Genomic DNA, 24,340 nt, shown 5'->3' with positions numbered 1-24,340 from the left:
ACGCCTTAATTTTCTCCGTAGGCTCAGACTTTTTGGTGTAAGTCAACATAATGCTGATCTTCTATAGAGTCAATTCTATGGTATGGTATCACCAGTTGGTTTGGAAACCTAACTGTAAAATACACCTTGAGGACACCGCAGGTCTCCTCGTAGATCAGACCAGAGATACGCTTCACACCACCACAGCGAATAGCGAGCTTGGTGATTCCCTGGATGTTATCACGAAGAACCTTGCGATGGCGCTTGGCGCCTCCTTTTCCAAGACCCTTTCCTCCTTTTATTTTTGAGTGGTGTAAACCACTCCTACAACTGGCTTTGTTAGTCTGTGCAGAAAAAATGAGCATGGTTGCTACGGTCACCCAGTTCACCCGGGTGTGATTTCATTACGTCAGACATTATTGAGTGTTGTAAACCACTCCTACAACTGGCTTTGTTAGTCTGTCTGTGCAGAAAAAATGAGCATGGTTGCTACGGTCACCCAGTTCACCCGGGTGTGATTTCATTACGTCAGACATTACGTCAGACCACAGCTGATCAGGCTATATAAGACCTTACACCACTCAGTCCACACGGGTGTGATTTTAATTTTAATATAAATAAACGTTTATTTCTAACAATTTGCCCAAGACACTAGAGGAATGAGTTTCCAGTGAGAGAGGGAGTGCCCTCTTACATTTAAACAGGCTTGCTTTCGGTTGTATCATAACACTAGTAAAGCCACTTAAAATTGCAGACATGATGGGGAAGAATCTCCTTTTAAAAGCCAAAGCAACAAAAAAAGAAAATAACTGGTTGTCCTTGTCTACTTAGCCAACTGCAAACATTCACTTAACACACTTACAATTAACCCTTTGATTAGTTAAATCCCTTATCCGTCTTTCCTCACCCCACATCTGAAGCCATGCAGCTCACATCAAACACTCAGGAAAGAAAAACAAAAAATATACAAACACCAAATATGCAAAAAAAAAATGTTTTATTCTTGAGCTCCTTGCTTGTTGGTAAATCCATGTAAAATACAACCATACAATACATTCGATTAAAAAAAAGTACCAAAAAGTACAGTAAAAATAACACTTTCATTGCTGGAAATGTAAATGGACACAAAACAATATAAAATAAAAAGTGGAAAAGTGACATTTGCTTCCCCAGTTCCTCACTTGATCTGTACATATGGAGCATGAGTCCAAATGTATGCCAACTCCAAAGGAAAAGCCAGAGCCCATGATGGCTGTGGTTGGACCATGGGTTCCTTCTCGTATTTACTTTAGACCTGCACTACTTGTGATCAGTATGGATTGTAGCTACTCTGGTGGCCCCCACGTCTTGGAGTTTTCCCATAGCTTGTATTGCCCTGGTTGTAGTCGTAGCCACCCCCATAGCCCACCCCCATAGCCCCAGCAGAGTAGTCATAGTTGCCATAGCTGCCATATCCATAGCCTTGTCCGTAGCCCTGTCCATAGCCCTGGTTGCAGTAGTTGTTGTACAGTATTTGGTTACAGTTCTGGCTCTGGCCACTTCCACGTCCTCTGCCACGCCCCCCATATCCTCCTCCACCACCCCCACCGCCATACTGCTGCTGCTGGTACACCTCTTTGGGCTGGGCTATTTTAATCTCACACTTGCTCCCACTGACATTATGGAATTTATTTTCCAAAACTTTTTTGACTGGATTCTCTTCCTTATACGTGATAAAAACAAATCTCCTCCTCTTCTCCGTCTTTGGATCTTGCGGGAGCTCAATCGTTTCGATCTCTCCAAAAGTGCCAAAGTACTCCTGGATAACATCTTTGTCTGTGTCTGGGTTGAGGCCTCCAACAAAGATCTTCTTGACTGGCTCCTTCTTCATAGCCATGGCCTTTTTAGGGTCAATCTGTCGACCATCTAGCCTGTGTTCCTTCTGTTCAAGGACTTTATCTACTGCTGCTGCTTCTTTAAAGAGAATAAAGCCGAACCCTCTTGAACGGCCTGTCTGCTGGTCCATTTTTATGGTGCAGTCTGTCACTTCACCAAATTTAGAGAAATAATCTTTGAGATCCTTCTTACTCGTGTCCCAGCTGAGACCCCCGACAAACATTTTCACCGCATCCTCCTCCCCTTTACTGGCGTTGATCTGTCCGCCTTCCGAGGCTCCACCGCCGCCGTTCTGGGCTTCGTCTCCTGCCTCGCCTCCCCCCTCCTCCGTCGCCTGTTCTTCGCCACCATCGCCGTCTTCCAGAGCGGACTCTGCTTCGACTTCGGGCCCTGCTGCTTCTGCTGCCGCCGCTACTACCGCTACTGCTGTTTCTGTGGCGTCCTCCTCCGCGTCGTCCACCAGTTCTGACTCGGCCTCGGCGTCCCCGTCGATCCCGTCTATGGCCTCCTGCTCCGGCTCTGCCTCCTCTAACTGGTGCTGCGGTTCCTCCTCCTCATCCTCGGCGGCGCCTCCGTTAAAATCATCGTCGAGTTCGTGGCCGTTTCCCGACGTTTCCATGAACTGCTGCTCGGTGTCGGACATTTTGATAAGCCTAGTTAGGCCGTGAGCCAGGACCCCAAATCTGGGGTCATCTGTACCGATGGGGTGAATAAGTCTCATAGTGATTTTTGGGAAGGTATACATCCCTAGTGCTAGGAAAAATGTGATAGCATTGCATCTGTGGTAGCTTTCTGTGTGTTATCACTCCATTTATAACCACATGCCAAAACTCAATTTTCAAAATCCGAATGGAGCATTCTACTTCAAACTGATGGTTCTCTCCTATTATTGATCATATATCTTTGAAGAATGGTTGGGATACAGCTCAGACTATATATTTCTCTGAAAAGTTGTTAAAATTAGCACATCTAGAAATGTTATCTATTACAGGAGAGACAACATATAGGGACTATATATTACATGAGACGTACTTCTGTTTTCATGAAAGATGCAGCACAAAGGTTCCCTCTGTAAATAACTGTAAATATTTAAAACCATCTTAGAACATAAATTCTAATGAAATGTTTTATGAAATTCAATAAACTAAATATAGTGTAAGTGTACAGTGTAAGTAATGCATAAGATAACTTTCCGTTCACCATTACATCACCTTTTAGTCCATTTGACACTTCTATCTGTTCAATACCAAACCTAATAATGCTGTTTCATATTACGTTTTTGTTGTTGATTTGTATTTGGGGACAATTTTAGCTTGGTTGCCCAAACTTTGGTAATTGGCATAATCAAAAAAGGCCTTTATATCAGGTCAATCTCACATGTTAAAGGTCTGGTCAATGAAACAGAAACAACTATTTCTATAACAACTTAAGAAAATATGATAATATTTATCTTTTGCAACTACATTCAATATCTGTAAGCTTCAACTCATAATCAGGAACATAAAATCAACCCACCACATCCCCCTAGCCCTCCTGATTGGCAGCAATATCTTACCCAAATCCTGATCTACCTCATCGTCTCTTTATTATCAACATCACTTCTCATTTGTAGCTTCAACATCTCATCAGGTGTCAGGTCACCCTTAGCAAAATGTGGATCTCCCATCCAAATTGTGTGACATCACCTGAACTTTCAAATTGAGCTTGGTGGTCTGCCACATTCCACTTGTATATGAGTACAACTGTCGTGGTACAACAGCAGCAACAGATTGTTACATTGTGACACCCAACTCACCCAGCACATCAGGGTAGTCTGGGAAGTTCCCTGCCAGCAAAGTATTTTGTGCTCTGATCTTGCCTTTGCACATGGATATGAGGTTGCACAGGACTGTCCCATTGAAGGTCGTTAATGTCAAGGCAATTATGTTTATGCACTGTCAAATAGGTCTACATCTATTCTATGGTAACATATAGCTGTATAGTCATATTATCCTGCTCATTACTGTGCACAAATGTATACATCTTTGTGTTTGAGCACAAATGCATTTTGAGAACCCCCACATTTTCAGTAAAGCGTGCACGCTGTGCGGCCCCCCACACACCATCATTCTACAGTTCAATCTAGTTGAATACCCCTGCTGTAGGTTACAACAACAAACAGCTGCATATCAATGGTAAGGTGAATACTGTGCATGTCAACCAGTGACCATACTGTATCTCCTGCATGCTTGGACACACCTGCTTATGAGACAGACATTGACCTGACCTTTAGCACATAAGATTGACCTACTTATAAGAAATTGATTTTATGTGACAGTTATTCTGTTCATTTTGTAATTGTAATGTTTTTACATAATGCAGTACAATAGAACATCACTTTGGGTGTGGTATGGACACCATTTTGGATTTGGCAATACATAATTAACTAGTGATGGGAGATTAATCGGCAAACACATCGGTATCGGACGATTTGAGTTGTTTTTAGATTAATCGGCATCGGTTTGATTAATCAGACCGATTACGTTTTTCAATAAACTTTTCCCTACTCCTTTTTCGAACATAGTAACTGCGAGAGTGAGGTCTAGCCAACACCAACTCGGGATTCCTGGATCGCTGCCCTCCACAATGTCCTATCCAACATCAGGTTATTGAGCTCTGCAGTGTTGTTAGCCAAGCTGTCGCGCCGCAGCACGTCTACATAGGTGGTACGCTTCTTTCCCCCCCTTGGCTTTGCCCTGGGTTTGGCTCCCATAGTCAATTTACTTGCCTCAAGTTCTGGGTACCTGACAATTTACAATTTAGGCATTTAGCAGACGCTCTTAATCCAGAGCGATTTACAATAAGCAAGAACAACGCAGTGCCCTGCCAGCCTCATCCTTCTCTCTCTGACTTTGTCCGTGACCCGTGGTAGGTCCCCATAGAAGAGGTCCACATTTCTGATGTGACACCTAGTGCCATTCGTAGCATTCTTGTGTAGACTCCATCCAGGGATTTTTCCTGTTGTACTGTGAGGGTCCATGTCTCGACAGTATCTATGAACAGCCGCCTCTTAAGGTCTTCTCCCATGTCTGATTTCCACACTCTCCTCATCCCGTGCAAGGCTTTCCAGGCAAGTGCTCTCCGAACCTTCAGATCCTTTTCAGTTGAGGCAGTCCAGGCCCCGAGGTACTTGAAGTCCTCGACTCGCTCGAGCACCGTCCCGTCTGCAGTGGCAATGGTTTTGTCCTCTGTGTTGACTGTCATTACCTTTGTTTTCTTGGTATTGAGCTTGAGGCCGAACTTGGACCTTGGCTCGAGTCTGGCTGTAGCTTGACTCTATCATCTGGACCAACTTTTCTGGAACTCCGTAGGCACGTAGAATACTCATGAGTTTCCCCCGGTGGATGGTGTCGAAAGCCTTTTGGAAGTCAATGAATGTGATCACCGCTGACAGGTTGCGCTCCCATACCCCTTCCAATATCCTCCTCAGTGCCAGTATCTGCCCGACTTTCGAACATAAACATAAGTTAAGGATTATGAAAGATCATTATTATTATTATTTTTGGACGTTTATTTCCTTTGTCTTTTCTCATTTATATTTGAACATGTTTGGAATAAATACAAAAATGAAAATAATTAAATTAATGAATCGGTCTGTCTTTACAGATAAACAAGCCCAAAGTAACAGTTTGAACAGATCTACAAGCTCACAATATTATAAAGGTATTTAAGTTAGATGTGACTTGCCTAAGCCTGCAGTGCAGACACCCTGTTACATGTATTTTTCAGAATAGACAAAATTATAATCTTTCAATACAGAATGAGATCGACATTGGTAATATTGGTTATCGGCCATAACAGCAATTAATTATATCGGATATCGATATCGGCCAAACTGTCTCATCGGCACATCCCTATAATTAACTGATCACTTTCACTGATTCAGCCACATTCCTTTAGTCCTAAACCCCCAAATAATGATGTTATAGCCATTTTAAGCTCCTGGCAGCCATATTGGACGCCATCTTGAAAATGTATATTTTCCTATATTTTCAGTATATTCTTAAGCATGCCTAGAGGTACCAGAACCAATTGGAAAAACCTTTTCTATCATTTTTGGGGGGTGTATTACTATTTTTTTTTCATATTGATCCATGCAATTTTCGCCTAGTGTTATAAAATAAAATGCATGATAGCACTCATAAAGCTACCACGGGCGCAATGCTATCACATATTTTCTAACTCTAGACATGTATACCTTCACAAAAATCACTATGAGCCTTATTCAGCCAGATGGTACAGACCAACCCCCCTGGCTCACGGACTAAGTATGATCCCTCTATTTTATATTCTGATCACACAATCGGAGAGCACTCTTCAAAGTGAATTAATTTGAGAACTCAGAGCCTCGTCTCTTTATGTGTGCTCTGAGGACAGGCAGAGTTGTGTGGGAGTAGCCAACACCCTCCCCTCCACGGTACCTCCCCCTCTCTCTCTCTCTCTCTCTAACACACACACACACACACACACACACACACACACACACACACACACACACACACACACACACACACACACACACACACACACACACACACACACACACACACACGGGTCAGTGACGTGACACCCCTAAAAAAAGTGTTTTTTAAAAACCTTTAAATAACAGGAATAAAAATGATTTACCTTTGTTCTACTCACTCTCATCTTTATGGAAACATATTTTGTTTTTAGATATTTTATTGGAATCAGAATTTATTCAGCATTTTGTTGTACTTGTGCCTAAAATCATCATATGGTGTGACATGACAATAATTGTTTAGAGTACACCTTTCTTAAGTTACTCACTTTATCAAAGTCCTTTATCATAACTAACCTGTAAACCACTATAGTTTTGTGAAAATGTATTAAATCTGTATATTATTTTCGTAATCAACACTCAATGTGAGGCCCATGTTGTCGGTCTTTCAACATATTTTGTATTTATTGTGACAAAACTTTCTCTAAAATTACACAAATATTTGTGACTCTTCCTGATACTATTTGCTATGTAATCCATGAACATTAATGGTTTCATCATTAATAAAGGTATGATTTTTTCACTATTTGGAACGTCACACCAAATTAATTAGTGTCACACCGTATGATCATATCTTCATTTTTCAAAGCAAACTGTGTTTTAACCTACCTATTAGTGAGTACTGAACTTTACAGATTGATTAAACAATTACTCAGGAAAAACAGCAACAGGAACATTGCTTTAACATTGAATAAAATTAAACACATTTTATTGTGGATAGTTGCAGATTTTAGGTGAAGCTGTTTAAAACAAATGTTTAAATGGACAAAAGAAACATGGGTCTTTGTTATTTATTGTTATATCTGTAGGAAAATACAGTTTGCTTCATATGGTGTGACAAAAAAGTAATATGGAGTGACAGGCAGACAGTCACACCATTATGATATAGTGTCACACCATATTATGTTTTCTGCACTTAACATAACCTTGAGGCTACTAGCTACACATTAGCATGCTAACAACATGCTAGCTATAACAAAGCATCATAGATTTACATGTAATTATGACCAAAAAATCTAATAACTTTAGCTTTTTTAATGAAAAAGGTGTCACACCCACAGACACTTGGATGAGTCGCATTGGTCAGCGTTCCAACAAGATCGTATTTCATGGAAATGTTAAAATGATAATTCACCACAGACACCTGTCATGCTATTGTAATGCAAGTGCTGAGCAGCCTTACTGAAGAAGGACCTCTCTATCCCAATGGGTGTCCAAACAATTGCCTGTTGAAATTTCCCAAAATGGTGTCACACAATATGATTTTGGTTTGGGGGACAAAATCTTTTTGATCAGAAATGACTGAAAACATTATGCTTGGACTTTGAAAAGATTAGGCTCACAAATAGACATCTATATTATATTTATGGAATTTTTAAAAGAATTTTTGCATTTTTTCCCCTTAGTTTTATTCAAGTTCCTACTTTGAGAAACAGGGCCAGGACAGTCGCACCATATGAGTTTTGCTATGTTTGGTTGAGCGGACTCTGCTTCGACTTCGGGCCCTGCTGCTTCTGCTGCCGCCGCTACTACCGCTACTGCTGTTTCTGTGGCGTCCTCCTCCGCGTCGTCCACCAGTTCTGACTCGGCCTCGGCGTCCCCGTCGATCCCGTCTATGGCCTCCTGCTCCGGCTCTGCCTCCTCTAACTGGTGCTGCGGTTCCTCCTCCTCATCCTCGGCGGCGCCTCCGTTAAAATCATCGTCGAGTTCGTGGCCGTTTCCCGACGTTTCCATGAACTGCTGCTCGGTGTCGGACATTTTGATAAGCCTAGTATGATCCCTCTATTTTATATTCTGATCACACAATCGGAGAGCACTCTTCAAAGTGAATTAATTTGAGAACTCAGAGCCTCGTCTCTTTATGTGTGCTCTGAGGACAGGCAGAGTTGTGTGGGAGTAGCCAACACCCTCCCCTCCACGGTACCTCCCCCTCTCTCTCTCTCTCTCTCTAACACACACACACACACACACACACACACACACACACACACACACACACACACACACACACACACACACACACACACACACACGGGTCAGTGACGTGACACCCCTAAAAAAAGTGTTTTTTAAAAACCTTTAAATAACAGGAATAAAAATGATTTACCTTTGTTCTACTCACTCTCATCTTTATGGAAACATATTTTGTTTTTAGATATTTTATTGGAATCAGAATTTATTCAGCATTTTGTTGTACTTGTGCCTAAAATCATCATATGGTGTGACATGACAATAATTGTTTAGAGTACACCTTTCTTAAGTTACTCACTTTATCAAAGTCCTTTATCATAACTAACCTGTAAACCACTATAGTTTTGTGAAAATGTATTAAATCTGTATATTATTTTCGTAATCAACACTCAATGTGAGGCCCATGTTGTCGGTCTTTCAACATATTTTGTATTTATTGTGACAAAACTTTCTCTAAAATTACACAAATATTTGTGACTCTTCCTGATACTATTTGCTATGTAATCCATGAACATTAATGGTTTCATCATTAATAAAGGTATGATTTTTTCACTATTTGGAACGTCACACCAAATTAATTAGTGTCACACCGTATGATCATATCTTCATTTTTCAAAGCAAACTGTGTTTTAACCTACCTATTAGTGAGTACTGAACTTTACAGATTGATTAAACAATTACTCAGGAAAAACAGCAACAGGAACATTGCTTTAACATTGAATAAAATTAAACACATTTTATTGTGGATAGTTGCAGATTTTAGGTGAAGCTGTTTAAAACAAATGTTTAAATGGACAAAAGAAACATGGGTCTTTGTTATTTATTGTTATATCTGTAGGAAAATACAGTTTGCTTCATATGGTGTGACAAAAAAGTAATATGGAGTGACAGGCAGACAGTCACACCATTATGATATAGTGTCACACCATATTATGTTTTCTGCACTTAACATAACCTTGAGGCTACTAGCTACACATTAGCATGCTAACAACATGCTAGCTATAACAAAGCATCATAGATTTACATGTAATTATGACCAAAAAATCTAATAACTTTAGCTTTTTTAATGAAAAAGGTGTCACACCCACAGACACTTGGATGAGTCGCATTGGTCAGCGTTCCAACAAGATCGTATTTCATGGAAATGTTAAAATGATAATTCACCACAGACACCTGTCATGCTATTGTAATGCAAGTGCTGAGCAGCCTTACTGAAGAAGGACCTCTCTATCCCAATGGGTGTCCAAACAATTGCCTGTTGAAATTTCCCAAAATGGTGTCACACAATATGATTTTGGTTTGGGGGACAAAATCTTTTTGATCAGAAATGACTGAAAACATTATGCTTGGACTTTGAAAAGATTAGGCTCACAAATAGACATCTATATTATATTTATGGAATTTTTAAAAGAATTTTTGCATTTTTTCCCCTTAGTTTTATTCAAGTTCCTACTTTGAGAAACAGGGCCAGGACAGTCGCACCATATGAGTTTTGCTATGTTTGGTTGAAAATTCTGAAGAAATGAGGAATGAAATGTTTTAATCTTGAGTATGTTCACATGAAGCATAATGTCCTGCACAATATTCAGAAGGTTTTTGACAAATATATTTTGTATTTATACGCGTTTGACACTGAGGACAGCAAAGGACAGCATGTCACGTCACCCACCCACACAGTTTAACGTAACAATTTATTTATGTCCACACAGGGAAAGCATACAGGAACACAAATATGTTAGGTGACGTAAAGGTTACATTCACAAACTCATGGATATGTCCTCATGATACACACATGTCACTTAGCACTCCATGGGCACAAGCAGTGGCAGCTCCGCCATAAAGGGCAGCAGAGATGACACACTTTGCCAGCCTTGCATGCTTTGTCTTTGGGCGAGCATCCCAAGTTGTCGAAACCCTCTGACAACCAGTCCGTGGGTATTTCCTAGGCTGGATCACCATAGGAAACAAAGTTCTTAGTCTTGCACTGTTGCTTGGTGTTAAAGCACTCTCTGTAGTTGTTCTCATGCATGTGCACACACACACACACACACACTTCCTAAGTTTTGGGTCATTTTACCGTGCTCAGATATTCAGCCATGTATATTATATTTTTAGTGATAGATAGCATTCCATTTAGCTATGTTTTTTGGTAGTCTCTTTCCAGTCGTCAGGTATAGCTTTCTTTTTGTTTTCTTATAATCTGGTTAAATCCAATGGGTTTTCCGCCTGGCATATAGTCCCTGGACCAGCTGACATAGGGGGCATCCCTGTAGGTTTTCTCTATGATTAACCACCTTTATTTTAGGTGGTCCTGAAATGTAATCGCTCTCTTCATTATTTTGATGAGTGGGTATTAATGATTCTGATTGATTAATTAATTATGCTGTGCAATTTACAACAATTTAGACATTTAGCATGCAGACGCTCTTAATCCAGAGCGATTTACATTAGGCAAGAACAAAAAGCATGGGGATACATCACATATATAAAATGCATTTATCAAGCATTGCTTGTTGTTTTTCATTCTGTGTGCAGCGTCCACACACAGAGGTTAGCCCTTGAGATGCAGCTACTCATTTTAGGGGGGGTCCTTTACACATACATAGCCTACATCAATGCATACATTACAAATACACAATATGTACGCAGGCACACCCAGGCACACACACGCACACACACACACACACACACACACACACACACACACACACACACACACACACACACACACACACACACACACACACACACACACACACACACACACACACACACACACACTACTACTGAACTATTGTAGCTATTGTATCAGCCCACACAAGACACTTGTAACATTGTTTCCATTTAGCACATATAACAATTTAAATAAATTCTGACCCCCAAAATACTAGATACATGCTCAACCCCCGCCTCCACTCTGAGAAGCCACTGATAAGACATGTATAGATCGGACATCCAAAACTCTCATTAATTTGTTCATATCACGCTGACCCATTCGTTTTGGGATATGTATCCCGGTGGTAATCATTAAAACCCCCACATGTGCTTTGAGAAGCCACTGATACTATAATATAGATTAGATTTAAACCAAAACTCTAGACTTGTTTGGTACAGAAGAGTCTCATTCCGCACCCATTCCAGGATAAACCCAGGCATTTAATCTTCAATGTGTGAATCAAAGTATGTGACTGCTTAGCAAATGCCAAATTATTTATGCACTCATCAATGTCTATACATATTCCTGGCCAACAGCATATAGTTATCGTAGCAAACAGTTGAATATGGAATGATACAATAAATGTCCATCTATATGAATGTATCAAGGGAGACGATGCAACAAGTTGTACGTTTACTTTGTACATAATAGTACCAAATTACAGTTATTGCAGTATAGTCTTTGGCTTATAAATATAAATAGATCTGCTTCATTCGTGTAACAAAACAGTTTCCCAAACCCCACTGTTTCAATACAAGAGTAACTTCCAATGGCCCTGAGGGGGTATTTATCTAATTGTATTTAAATTATGTTTTTACATTATGTAGTTCTATGAATGGATACATTCATGGGAATTGCAAGTCTTGTATTATAGTAGTCTACTTTTCTTGTATTTGTATTCAAATATTAAGTTATGGAATACAATTTGAAATGAGCCTGCATTCCAGTTTAATGGTGTATCAGTCTAGACTATCAAGTTTAGAATTACAGACCCTATTCACCCTAGTAATTTTATATAATCCTGTCTGATGACATTTGGATAAACGCTTTCTTTGAAAATATGTGTGGTCCTTAAAAGGACCGTTGTGTTTAGAGCAGAGAGAATATTTTACTTGGAGCTGGTGTACTTGGTCACAGCCTTGGTGCCCTCAGACACGGCTTCAGCTGCCACGGACTGCTCATGTGACCCACACAGGGTCTCACACACCAAGCCTGGGACAGAGGCTACTCACACACAGTCTTTGTTTCTTCATAATGTGCCCGATCTATTGTCCCGCTAAAATAGTTCTCTCGCCTGCCTGATCTATTGTCCCACTATATAGGTGTATATTAGCCGCAATTTGCAACTCTAGATTTTTTTATAATGGGATGAATCTAGAGTTGCAATACCCTCCATTGACTCTCCACTCATCATTTTGCGTTTGCGATCTGCTGGTCTTAAACGACGTTAAACTCACCAACATTGCAGCTGTAGTCCAAGCTTGAATTATTCTCTTTCAATCTGCAAAGCTTGTTTTTCATAAAAATCCCCCGTAGACATGTTATGAGCTACTTTCTGTCAAGAAATTCTGTGCAAGTGATTCTTTTTCTAAGTGCTGGAGTTTGGAAGCGCTCGTCGTAAATCACTGAACGTCCCTGGATGCATCTGTTTCGCATTTGCACATAATGCAGGAGGCAGCAGCGCGACCCCTTAAAAAAACGAGCTCTTCCAAACTCCAACATTTCTTCTTCTTGACAGAAAGTAGCCCATAACATGTCTACGGGGGATTTTTATGAAAAACAAGCTTTGCAGATTGAAAGAGAATAATTCAAGCTTGGACTACAGCTGCAATGTTGGTGAGTTTAACGTCGTTTAAGACCAGCAGATCGCAATCGCAAAATGATGAGTGGGGAGTCAATGGAGGGTATTGCAACTCTAGATTCATCCCATTATAAAAAAAATCTAGAGTTGCAAATTGCGGCTAGGTGTATATGATAATAAACGTTTAGGGTAAATCTATACTGTACAGTCAGTCCACTTACTGCAGTCAGTCTATTTGCTACTAATACCGTATTAGTATTAAGAGATTATATTGCTATGGCCCATGGCCCTGACCATGTTCATCATAGCTTTGGTTTGTGGGCATCAATTGATTCCCAAACCGAATCAATTGATAGATGCTGGAAAGTGGGTGTGAATTTAATCTGCATATAGTAAAAAACTAAACACCATGTAGGCCTATATGCATAGTAGCTCTCTAGACTAGACAATATAGATGCTGTACCAATTTATCATGACTATAGAGCGTCTTCATGTTGTATCACATATTCGCTTGTGTAGCTTGCTGGAAGTTGTGCAAAGTGGGTTTTTACACCATGGACTTCTGGCAGTATATAATCTGTTATATAAAACGTGTCATAGTGCGTCATGGCCACATGAGGCCAACGGCTCGCTCGAACCCTTCCCTCCACTGGGGAGGATGAGTGGGCTACAGTGCGGGATTTCCGAACGCGTTTTATTAAGATCTACCGGTAATCAGGTTAGTCCATGAATCATGGCTCATATGCAAACTTTATACAATGCAAATATTGCCTACTTGAATGGAAGAAACTCTGTAAAGAAAGTGTGGGCGGCTCTTAAAAGAGCCTTTTGGTTGTTGGTAGATCAAGTCAGCATTATTAGCCTCCGAATCCGTACAGAGTGCGCCCCTGTCTCTTCAGAGCATAGACAACATCCATGGCGGTCACAGTCTTTCTCTTCGCGTGCTCGGTGTAGGTGACTGCGTCACGGATCACGTTCTCCAGAAACACCTTGAGGACACCGCGAGTCTCCTCGTAGATCAGACCGGAGATACGCTTCACGCCGCCACGGCGAGCCAGTCGGCGGATAGCGGGCTTGGTGATTCCCTGGATGTTATCACGAAGCACTTTGCGATGACGCTTGGCGCCTCCTTTTCCTAGGCCTTTTCCTCCCTTACCTCTTCCTGACATTTTGAGTTATGCTGTTGCTGTAGTTAGAGCCAGAAAACTGAGTGATTTCAAAGCCCAGAGACTTGCTCTTTTATGTGTGTTCTGAGGACGTAAGGGAGGACCTTAGGGGAGGACAGGCAGAGCGAGCTGCGTGGGCGTTACTAAACCCCGCCCACCTCTCTCTCTCTCTCTCACACACACACACACACACACACACACACACACTCCTCCCCCTTTGGTTCATCACCCATTGGGTGCATTAGTTAAACTTTAACTCTATTTTAATGTAATACAATATGATATTGCGTAGCCTATGTACAGCAGTAGGCTATGTAACATACCCCTCCTGAGTCCTGGTTCTTTGTTGTCACATCACCTTCGGATAGTTTACAGTAATATTGCTAGTAGTCAACCCCTCGTTCATGCTGTTAATAATTCCCCTATTATTATTTTTTGTCAATCCAAGAGACTGATACAATAATGTATAAATTGATGTTACCAAATACGTATGTGTGCACCCTTAACCCTTAATAAATGTCCATTATGTAACTTCCCCATGTACTGCACACAATGTCTAGTTGTAATTATGTAGTAGAGTGGTTGGTTACTGTTTATATTTGTTCCTTTTTTTTTGGTTTATTACTTGGAAATGTATTATGTTGTACTGTATCTCGACGACACTGCAAATGAGGGAAACCTCAATGTCTCTGGAGAATAAAAGGTTTGAATTAATTAATTAATGATTAAATATATCATGTCCACTATTCATTGTCAATTTTTTGAAGTTTGAACCAAATCAAACAGTGACTCAAGAAATTGAGAGAAACTTTCAGGGAGAAATGCCCTGGCCTAGTGGACTTAGAACATAGGCAAACTGCATGTAACTTACAAAATAAGTATTATATTTGAGCAAGGGCCTTATTTGTGGCCTTATTTTACTATTAATGTAGTAATAAACTGATTATCCCAGCACATGTGTCCATGGTGTAGACAAAGAAGATACTCTTATAAAATAATGTGGTTGGCTCTTAAAAGAGCCTTTTGTGGGTATACAGATGAGCAGAGTGCAGACAGTTTACTTCTTTTTGGGAGCTGCCTTCTTTGCTGCCTTGGGTTTGGCAACCTTCTTGGCAGGAGCTTTCTTGGCTGCTGCGGGCTTCTTAGCCACTTTCTTGGGGCTCTTGGTGGCCTTCTTCGGGCTTTTAGCTGCTACTTTCTTGGCGGCAGGCTTCTTGGCTTTCTTGGGTGATTTCTTGGCGGCTGCTGGCTTCTTTACTGCCACCTTCTTGGGCTTCTTAGCCGCTACGGGTTTCTTGGCTGCAGCAGGCTTCTTTGCTTTGACTGCTTTCTTAGCAACAGGTTTCTTTACCTTCACCGCTTCTGCAGTCTTGCTAATCTTGAAAGAGCCAGACGCGCCAGTGCCTTTGAGCTGGACCAGGGTGCCTTTAGCGACCAGGCTCTTGACGGCGATCTTAACGCGGGACTTGTTCTTCTCAACATCGTAGCCGCCGGCAGCCAGAGCCTTCTTGACAGCAGCCAGGGACACACCGCTCCGCTCCTCGGAGGCGGACACGGCCTTCACGACCAGCTCAGCGACGCTGGGGCCGGTCTTCATGGTTCGGGGTGCTGCCTTCTTCTTGGCGGCCTTGGCCGGTGACGGAGCTGGTGCTGGTGCTGGTGCTGGTGCGACTTCTGCCATTGTTGTCTCGGATAGTAGATTGCTGTTCCTTCTCTCAAGTAAACTCTCACAGACTGATGCTGAACGCACTGAAGGGGCTGGACTTAAACACCACATGAGAACCATGTAGAGTCAACACACACAGTCCCTCTTCTCTCTTGTGCCACTTGTGTTTTCTCCTCGATTAAAACAAGTTATAACAAACTACTGTGTATATTATTTAATGCGACAAAGAGCTGACCAGTTAACACACATGTGCCTTTCTGTCATGAATATATCTAATATGAAAGCAGTGCACTCCTTTTTAGTAATAACCTCAAAACATCACCCATCTGCAGTCAGATCACAGTGTTGCCTTTGTCATTTGTCTTCTAAAATATTGTAAACTATGTTGTAATAACAACAATACTCACAATCAATTTAGCATACATTCCTGGTGACGCGATACCATAAACTATAATTTTGTTATGGCATCCTTTTTGCTATAAATATAATGTTTTCTGACCACAGTGTAAACACACTCCAGTTCAAGGAAAGCATGATGGTGGAGTTGATCTCAACTTCCAATGACAGAATGCCAGCTGTTGGAAAACGTGGTTAATTTTGGACAAATAACCCACTGTGATCCGAAAACTAAGATATATTGTATATTTGATTATGGAGACACTTCTCAGGTAGGCCTAGAATACTTCATGCTGCAATGTGCCATGCTGCAAAGCATATGATTAACTCATCAGTGTATTCTGTATAAATAAAATAAAAAATATATAGGAATATTTCTTCCCTAGTGTGTAAAGCACATTGAATTGCCTTGTTGAAATAAAAATGGCTTTGCCTTTCATAGTAGCCCACCTCATTGTGTTATTTAGAACAAATGGAGTCATGGAAAACACTGACACACACACACACACACACACACACACACACACACACTCTCTCGCTCTCTGTTGTACTGAACTATTACATTCTTCTCACAATGTCACCCAACACAAGACATTTGTTTATCACTCTTCTACAGTATATAGAAAAACACCAACCTGGGTTTACATGCATTTCATTAAAAGCAAATGGCCCATTGCCAAGCAATAATAGTCACCCAATTGTACTTTATTTTAGTTTTTCCTCCCAGAGAAGGGCCATAATTGACAAAATGCACATGCTAAAACATGGCACATGTTAAATCAATCAATATTACAACAATGCCACACCAAACCAGACTCAGTTATTTTAGCTCCTTTATTGGTGTTACATTTGTTTGATAAATAATTATTGGCTTGAATATTAAGAAAGAAGAATAAGGAGATTAAAAACACAACTGAACTAGACAACACATTTAACACACAACAATTCAAATAAATCCCCCCCAATACTAGAAACATGTTCAACGCTCAACCCCCACCTCCACTTTGAGAAGCAAACGCAAACGCTGATAGACATGCAGATTATATTTACACCAAAGCTCTCCTCTCTATACTTGCTTTGTACAGAAGAGTCTCATTCCAAGACTATGAATAGCTGCTGGTTTTGGTGTGAAGCATCATGTTGTTCCACAGGGTGGAGCTGAATGTGTCAATGAGTGATTGAGGTGATTTAAATCACACATTAAATCCAATTATTTCAGTTACACATTATTATTACTGATTAGTAAATCAGATCAGTAAGACCAGACCAAAAGCCTCCATATTATTTATATATAGTAATTAATCAAAAATATTCACTAATGTATCTACATAACTGGCTAAAAGCATTAGTTATTGTAGCATGTCATTATGGCTGTTAAATATAGGCTCTGATAACTAGACAAACGTAGACTGCTTCTTCCTTTCCTTGCATTGTATTTTTGTTTTTTTGATATGTATTGTCTATCTTTTGTACTACATGCTAAATAAATAAACCTAAAACCTAAACACGTTGACTGTTCGTAATAAATGGAAGATATCAGTAATTGGCTTAGTGTCAAAGTATACTATTGAAAGGAATGATTTATCTTCAAATAACACATTTGGTGGCTCTTAAAAGAGCCGTTTTGGAGTTGTGACAGTGACAAATTAGTTTAAGCACGTTCTCCGCGGATACGACGTGCCAGCTGGATGTCTTTGGGCATGATGGTCACCCTCTTTGCGTGAATGGCGCACAGGTTAGTGTCTTCAAACAGACCGACAAGATAAGCCTCGGCAGACTCCTGGAGAGCCATGACGGCCGAGCTTTGGAAGCGCAGGTCGGTCTTAAAGTCCTGGGCAATCTCCCTCACCAGGCGCTGGAAGGGCAGCTTGCGGATCAGCAGCTCGGTGGATTTCTGGTAACGACGGATCTCCCTCAGAGCCACTGTACCGGGACGGTAACGGTGAGGCTTCTTCACGCCACCGGTTGCCGGGGCGCTCTTACGAGCTGCCTTGGTGGCGAGCTGCTTCCTGGGCGCTTTGCCACCGGTGGACTTACGAGCGGTCTGCTTGGTTCTTGCCATTGTATGGTGTTGTCTTCTAAAGAAGTTGAGAATAGAATGCTTAGTGGACTGAAAACTGCTGCTTTTATTAGCGCCTCAGAGACGCCGTCGTCCTCTGATTGGTCAGTGGTCAGGGTACCGCCTTGTTTGGGGAGGTATCATGCATCACTGGCACCGATTGGAGGGGAACTCTTACAAATACCATAGCCTACTGCACTGGGTTGCTGTGCTAATAAATACTATGGAATACTAGTTTCCATTGCAAACTGATAATGCATTGCTGTAGGCATATTTCGTATGACATGGAAAAGTTAAAAGTACTTGGTTAAATAAGCCTATACTGCTGTTTAATTGAATCCCGTTTATTTTCCCACTCGTGCGCTCTATTGTAAACATTGCTAGGGCCTATATGCTTTAAAGTCACGTTTGTATTCAGTTGACCCTGTGTGCCATATACCTACCTACATATGCCCATATTCATAATGGTACTATAATGCCGTCCCAGTGTCTTAATTAATCTATATCATGAGCTTATGATAGAATACAGGTGCACCTACAAATAATCATGTATTCACAACTTGGAACAAAATACACATTTTAGTAATGTTTATAAATTGTTTGGATCATAAGAATACAATTAATTTACCGTCTTAGTGGAGCTAGACTAGTGTAATAGAAAGCTTCTCTAACGTACGTAGATCATACATACTGTATATAAGTAGTTGCATATGGAAATTATTAACTGATCGTATTGCCCAATAGGAAAGTTTCATGTCATCTGCGACCACTGCAATTCACATAAATGTTGGATAACCGACATGGACAAAGTGGTTTAGATCTCAAGCGCTGTAATAGTTGGTCATTATGTTAGGAGGATAAACGCTTTGTTGGAGAAGATGGGTGGTCCTTAAAAGGACCGTTGTGTTTAGAGCAGACAGAACAGTTTACTTGGAGCTGGTGTACTTGGTCACAGCCTTGGTGCCTTCAGACACGGCGTGCTTGGCCAGCTCACCGGGGAGCAGCAGGCGGACGGCGGTCTGAATCTCCCTGGATGTGATGGTGCGGCGCTTGTTGTAGTTAGCCAGTTTGGAGGCTTCACCGGCGATGCGCTCAAAGATGTCGTTGACGAAGGAGTTCATGATGCCCATGGCCTTGGAAGAGACACCGGTGTCGGGGTGGACCTGCTTCAGGACCTTGTATATGTAGATGGCGTAGCTCTCCTTCCTGGACTTTCTGCGCTTCTTGCCGCCCTTCGCAGCAGCGGTCTTGGTGACTGCTTTCTTGGAGCCCTTCTTGGGCGCTGGCTTTGCTACTTCAGGCATGTTTCTTCCTCAGTGATTGAAGAAAATAAGTGAACTGTGTTTCGGCGTTGCACCAGTATTTATAGCAAGTCTATGCAAATTAAGTGTGCGACTCCCAGCATATGATTGGCTTCTTCTGCCACTGCTCATGTGACCCACAGAGGGAGGAGACTCACACTGTCTTTGTTTCTGCATTGATTGATTGATTGATTGAAATATCTTTGCAGAATTACAGTACATTTCAAGCACAACTCAATACAAATAATGTTCTCCCACCCGTCTGATCTACTGTCGCTAAAATACAGACTAGGGTAAATGAGTAAATCTTCTATTCCACGCTCCAAATTAAATACAATTATAACCCACGTTCTAATCTCTCAATGCATTTATATAATCTAGTAGTCAGTCCACTAAAATACTATTTGCTTGCCCTGAACCACTTTGTACCATTGCTGTGATGAGTGAGGTAATTTGACTTCAAGCAGACCTTGTTTGATTTAAATATGTATTAACAGTTTGCAGAATTACAGTATATTTCAACTCAATACAAAGACTCTTAACTGCGAGTGGACGACCCAATACAGCATTACACTTGTTTAATAGAGCGTCCACCTTGTTCAATTCATCAAAATATTTAGATACGTACAAATACCCCTTTATTATAGCCAGAGAACAGAACAGGAATTCATCATAAAGGAGGTAAAGAGGTAAAAAAGGGGAAGACTAGCAGTAAGGGCGGTGGTAAAAAGGAGCTGTTTTGTTAAAACTATTAAATGCCTGGTTCTAAATTGTAATACAGATGAAACGATAGAGCATTTGCTAGTAGACTGCCAGAGGTCATTTGTAAATGGTACCACATTGGCTTCTCAGACACTTTGCCATGCATATTTAGTCTCATGTTTGAAAACAAATCTAACCTATCTTGTCATATTTATTATTTACTATTTCTGAGCAGCCTGTATAACAATGACTATTAGTCCGGTAGCTTAGCGAAATTATGTGGACGCGGCGGACAAAAGCGCCAACATTTTTCCACATGCTCTCCATAACCATACGTTTCATTTTGGAAGGGGGGCCACGTCATCAAGATGTCAGAAGGCGGCCATCTTGGCGTTCAAAGATGGCCGCCATGTAATATCTATAAGTGCCGCTATCTCGGCTTCTAAGCCACTTAGAAGGTCAATCTTGGTGTCAAAATATACATTATCTGGGTCAAGGAATGCATTAAGGTCATTGAGAATATCACTAGATGTTTATTTGTGCCAATATCAAATAAATACGGTCATTCTAGCAACATATTTACATAATCTTCAACTTCAAATTATCTGTCACAGTTACAACTGCAAAGAGCTGTGCAATTCCAGTGTGCCTTCTGACATGAGCATCTTGCACCACAACCCTTTTTACAACCGCACTTTACCAGTTCATTGCAGGCTTTTGACGCCATAGGTAGAGTGCTCCACACAGGAAGCCAGATCTGGTTGTCGACATCCAATGTCCATCCCCATCCTTCTGGACTGGGTGTTGGCTGCTGGGCCAGTTCAGACGTGGCCCAGATCCCAGACTGGTATACAACTCGCTTCACGTGCTGCAGCAGTGAATCTTGTGTTGGTGTAATGTGTTCCATCGTTTTGTTCTTCTGGCAGAACCATTCTCGCCGTGCTTCATTGACAGATTCCAAATCACTTGTTTTGTCATACATGATGACTGTAAAGCGCTCAAGAAGCTGAAAGTGTTGGGCATCTATGGTCACATTAGTGTATGGATTTTCTGTCATGTAGGTGAAGGCCTGGGTGACCTCAGGGTAGGAATTCCAAGCCACCCATGCTGACTTCTTCCCTTTCCCACAGAATGCTGATGTTGTGTCACAGCCTGTGTAACAGTGGAAGACCGGAAGTGCTGTGGACTTGTCTTTGCCCAGAGCATGGCAGATGGTGTTTATATGAACATTGGTGTAGTTTTTGGTCTTCATTACATCTGGCATCACAGTGGTTGGCACAGACATTAGCCACTACATGCTGCCATGTAACCATGAAGAGGCAGACACCAGGATAGTGATTCACCTGCTTGATGCCCTGGTACATGGCTGTTCTACCTGCTTGATACGCACTGTGGATACGGATGTTGTTGTTATCCTCATCGGTAACTTCCATGCCCTGTTCACCAAGTATCCAGCTGCAGATATCTGGGTCGCTTTTGGCACTGGCAAAAACTGGATTCAGATCTACCGGTAATCCGGTTAGTCTATGAATCATGGCTCATATGCAAACTTTATACAATGCAAATATTGCCTACTTGAATGGAACAAACTCTGTAAAGAAAGTGTGGGCGGCTCTTAAAAGAGCCTTTGGGTTGTTGGTAGATCAAGTCAGCATTATTAACCTCCGAATCCGTACAGAGTGCGTCCCTGTCTCTTCAGAGCATAGACAACATCCATGGCGGTCACGGTCTTTCTCTTGGCGTGCTCGGTGTAGGTGACTGCGTCACGGATCACGTTCTCCAGGAAAACTTTGAGGACACCGCGGGTCTCTTCGTAGATCAGACCGGAGATACGCTTCACTCCGCCACGGCGAGCCAGACGGCGGATAGCGGGCTTGGTGATTCCCTGGATGTTATCACGAAGCACTTTGCGATGACGCTTGGCGCCTCCTTTCCCTAGGCCTTTTCCTCCCTTGCCTCTTCCTGACATTTTGAGTTATGCTGTAGTTAGAGTCAGAAAACTGAGTTATTTCAGAGCCCAGAGACTTGCTATTTTATGTGTGTTCTGAGGACGTAAGGGAGGACCTTAGGGGAGGACAGGCAGAGCGAGCTGCGTGGGCGTTACTAAACCCCGCCCACCTCTCTCGCTCTCTCTCTCTCTCTCTCACACACACACACACACGCGCACACACCCACACACTCCTCCCCCTTTGGTTCATCACCCATTGGGTGCATTAGTTAAACTTTAACTCTATTTGAATGTAATACAATATGATATTGCGTAGCCTATGTACAGTAGTAGGCTATGTAACATACCCCTCCTGAGACCTGGTTCTTTGTTGTCGCATCACCTTCGGATAGTTTACAGTAATATTGCTAGTAGTCAACCCCTCTATCATGCTGTTAATAATTCCCCCTATTATTATTTTTTGTCAATCCAAGAGACTGATACAATAATACTGCGCATAGCCTGGCTAATAACTAAGCCAGACTAATATCACACAACACTGTCGCGGTGGCAGGCAATTTTTTTTTTGCCAAAGGCTGATTCGGTCTGGTTTATTAACCAGGCTACTGCACACAATGTCTAGTTGTAATTATGTAGTAGAGTGGTTGGTTACTGTTTATATTTTTTACTTTTATTTGTTTATTGCTTGGAAATGTATTATGTTGTACTGTATCTCGACGACACTGCAAATGAGGGAAACCTCAATGTCTCTGGAGAATAAAAGGTTTGAATGAATGAATGAATGATTGATTAAATATCATGTCCACTATTCATTGTAATTTTTTTGAAGTTTGAACCAAATAAAACAGTGACTCAAGAAATTGAGAGAAACTTTCAGGGAGAAATGCCCTGGCCTAGTGGCCTTAGAACATAGGCAAACTGCATGTAATTTACAAATAACTTCACTATTATATTTGAGCAAGGGCCTTATTTTACTATTAATGTAGTAATAAACTGATTATCCCAGCACATGTGTCCATGATGTAGATGTAGACAAAGAAGATACTCTTATAAAATAATATGGTTGGCTCTTAAAAGAGCCTTTTGTGGGTATACAGATGAGCAGAGTGCAGACAGTTTACTTCTTTTTGGGAGCTGCCTTCTTTGCTGCCTTGGGTTTGGCAACCTTCTTGGCTGGAGCTTTTTTGGCTGCTGTGGGCTTCTTAGCCACTTTCTTGGGGCTCTTGGTGGCCTTCTTCGGGCTTTTAGCTGCTACTTTCTTGGCGGCAGGCTTCTTGGCTTTCTTGGGTGATTTCTTGGCGGCTACGGGCTTCTTTGCTGCCACCTTCTTGGGCTTCTTAGCCGCTACGGGTTTCTTGGCTGCAGCAGGCTTCTTTGCTTTGACTGCTTTCTTAGCAACAGGTTTCTTTACCTTCACCGCTTCTGCAGTCTTGCTAATCTTGAAAGAGCCAGACGCGCCAGTGCCTTTGAGCTGGACCAGGGTGCCTTTAGCGACCAGGCTCTTGACGGCGATCTTAACGCGGGACTTGTTCTTCTCAACATCGTAGCCGCCGGCAGCCAGAGCCTTCTTGACCGCAGCCAGGGACACACCGCTCCGCTCCTTGGAGGCGGACACGGCCTTGACGACCAGCTCAGCGACGCTGGGGCCGGTCTTCTTGGGTTGGGGTGCTGCCTTCTTCTTGGCGGCCTTGGCCGGTGACGGAGCGGGTGCTGGTGCGACTTCTGCCATTATTGTCTCGTATAATAGGTTGCTGTTCCTTCTCTCAAGTAAACTCTCACAGACTGATGCTGAACGCTCTGAAGGGGCTGGACTTAAACACCACATGAGAACCATGTAGAGTCAACACACACAGGCCCTCTTCTCTCTTGTGCCATTTGTGTTTTCTCCTCGATTAAAACAAGTTATAACAAACTACTGTGTATATTATTTAATGCGAAAAAGAGCTGACCAGTTAACACACATGTCATTTTTCTTCTAAAATATTGTAAACTATGTTGTAATAACAACAATACTCACAATCAATTTAGCAGAGATTCCTGGTGACGCGATACCATAAACTATGATTTTGTTATGTCATCCGTTTTGCTATAAATATAATGTTTTCTGACCACAGTAAACACACTCCAGTTCAAGGAAAGCATGATGGTGGAGTTGATCTCAACTTCCAATGACAGAATGCCAGCTGTTGGACAAATAACTCA

At 41.7% G+C, this 24,340-nt stretch overlaps 7 protein-coding genes across 7 annotated transcripts; all 7 read right to left on the bottom strand.

Annotated features, from left to right (window-relative positions):
* Nucleotides 1–842: 842 nt before the first annotated feature.
* On the bottom strand, nucleotides 843–6,222 carry LOC306937531 (heterogeneous nuclear ribonucleoprotein A/B-like). Its single transcript, XM_079521364.1, has 2 exons — nucleotides 6,159–6,222; nucleotides 843–2,507 (listed from the first exon to the last, which is right to left on the bottom strand). Exon 2 carries the CDS (start codon nucleotides 2,495–2,497, stop codon nucleotides 1,289–1,291), a length of 1,209 nt encoding a protein of 402 aa, XP_079377490.1. The 5' UTR covers nucleotides 2,498–2,507; nucleotides 6,159–6,222; the 3' UTR covers nucleotides 843–1,288.
* A 27-nt stretch (nucleotides 6,223–6,249) lies between these two features.
* On the bottom strand, nucleotides 6,250–8,254 carry LOC306937245 (uncharacterized protein; the record flags this gene model as incomplete). Its single annotated transcript, XM_079520913.1, has 2 exons — nucleotides 7,837–8,254; nucleotides 6,250–6,260 (listed from the first exon to the last, which is right to left on the bottom strand). The coding sequence occupies exons 1-2, from the start codon at nucleotides 8,168–8,170 to the stop codon at nucleotides 6,250–6,252; spliced, it is 345 nt and encodes a 114-aa protein (XP_079377039.1). The 5' UTR covers nucleotides 8,171–8,254.
* Nucleotides 8,255–13,757: 5,503 nt separating this feature from the next.
* LOC306937577 (histone H4) lies at nucleotides 13,758–14,069 on the bottom strand (the record flags this gene model as incomplete). Its single annotated transcript, XM_079521413.1, has 1 exon — nucleotides 13,758–14,069. One exon carries the CDS (start codon nucleotides 14,067–14,069, stop codon nucleotides 13,758–13,760), a length of 312 nt encoding a protein of 103 aa, XP_079377539.1.
* Nucleotides 14,070–15,123: 1,054 nt separating this feature from the next.
* LOC306937244 (uncharacterized protein) lies at nucleotides 15,124–23,900 on the bottom strand (the record flags this gene model as incomplete). The annotated part of the gene is made up of 3 exons (XM_079520912.1): nucleotides 23,304–23,900; nucleotides 21,534–21,626; nucleotides 15,124–15,762 (listed from the first exon to the last, which is right to left on the bottom strand). Exons 1-3 carry the CDS (start codon nucleotides 23,865–23,867, stop codon nucleotides 15,124–15,126), a joined length of 1,296 nt encoding a protein of 431 aa, XP_079377038.1. The 5' UTR covers nucleotides 23,868–23,900.
* LOC306937555 (histone H3.2-like) lies at nucleotides 17,780–18,190 on the bottom strand (the record flags this gene model as incomplete). Its single annotated transcript, XM_079521392.1, has 1 exon — nucleotides 17,780–18,190. One exon carries the CDS (start codon nucleotides 18,188–18,190, stop codon nucleotides 17,780–17,782), a length of 411 nt encoding a protein of 136 aa, XP_079377518.1.
* LOC306937567 (histone H2B-like) lies at nucleotides 19,099–19,491 on the bottom strand (the record flags this gene model as incomplete). Its single annotated transcript, XM_079521404.1, has 1 exon — nucleotides 19,099–19,491. One exon carries the CDS (start codon nucleotides 19,489–19,491, stop codon nucleotides 19,114–19,116), a length of 378 nt encoding a protein of 125 aa, XP_079377530.1. The 3' UTR covers nucleotides 19,099–19,113.
* Nucleotides 21,848–22,159, bottom strand: LOC306937576 (histone H4; the record flags this gene model as incomplete). The annotated part of the gene is made up of 1 exon (XM_079521412.1): nucleotides 21,848–22,159. One exon carries the CDS (start codon nucleotides 22,157–22,159, stop codon nucleotides 21,848–21,850), a length of 312 nt encoding a protein of 103 aa, XP_079377538.1.
* Nucleotides 23,901–24,340: the final 440 nt, after the last annotated feature.

Source organism: Electrona antarctica, assembly GCF_951216825.1.
Source record: "Electrona antarctica genome assembly, chromosome: 14".
Classification (NCBI taxonomy): domain Eukaryota; kingdom Metazoa; phylum Chordata; class Actinopteri; order Myctophiformes; family Myctophidae; genus Electrona; species Electrona antarctica.
The sequence above is the reverse complement of the archived record's forward strand: the minus strand, read 5'-3'. Positions and strand labels throughout refer to the sequence as shown.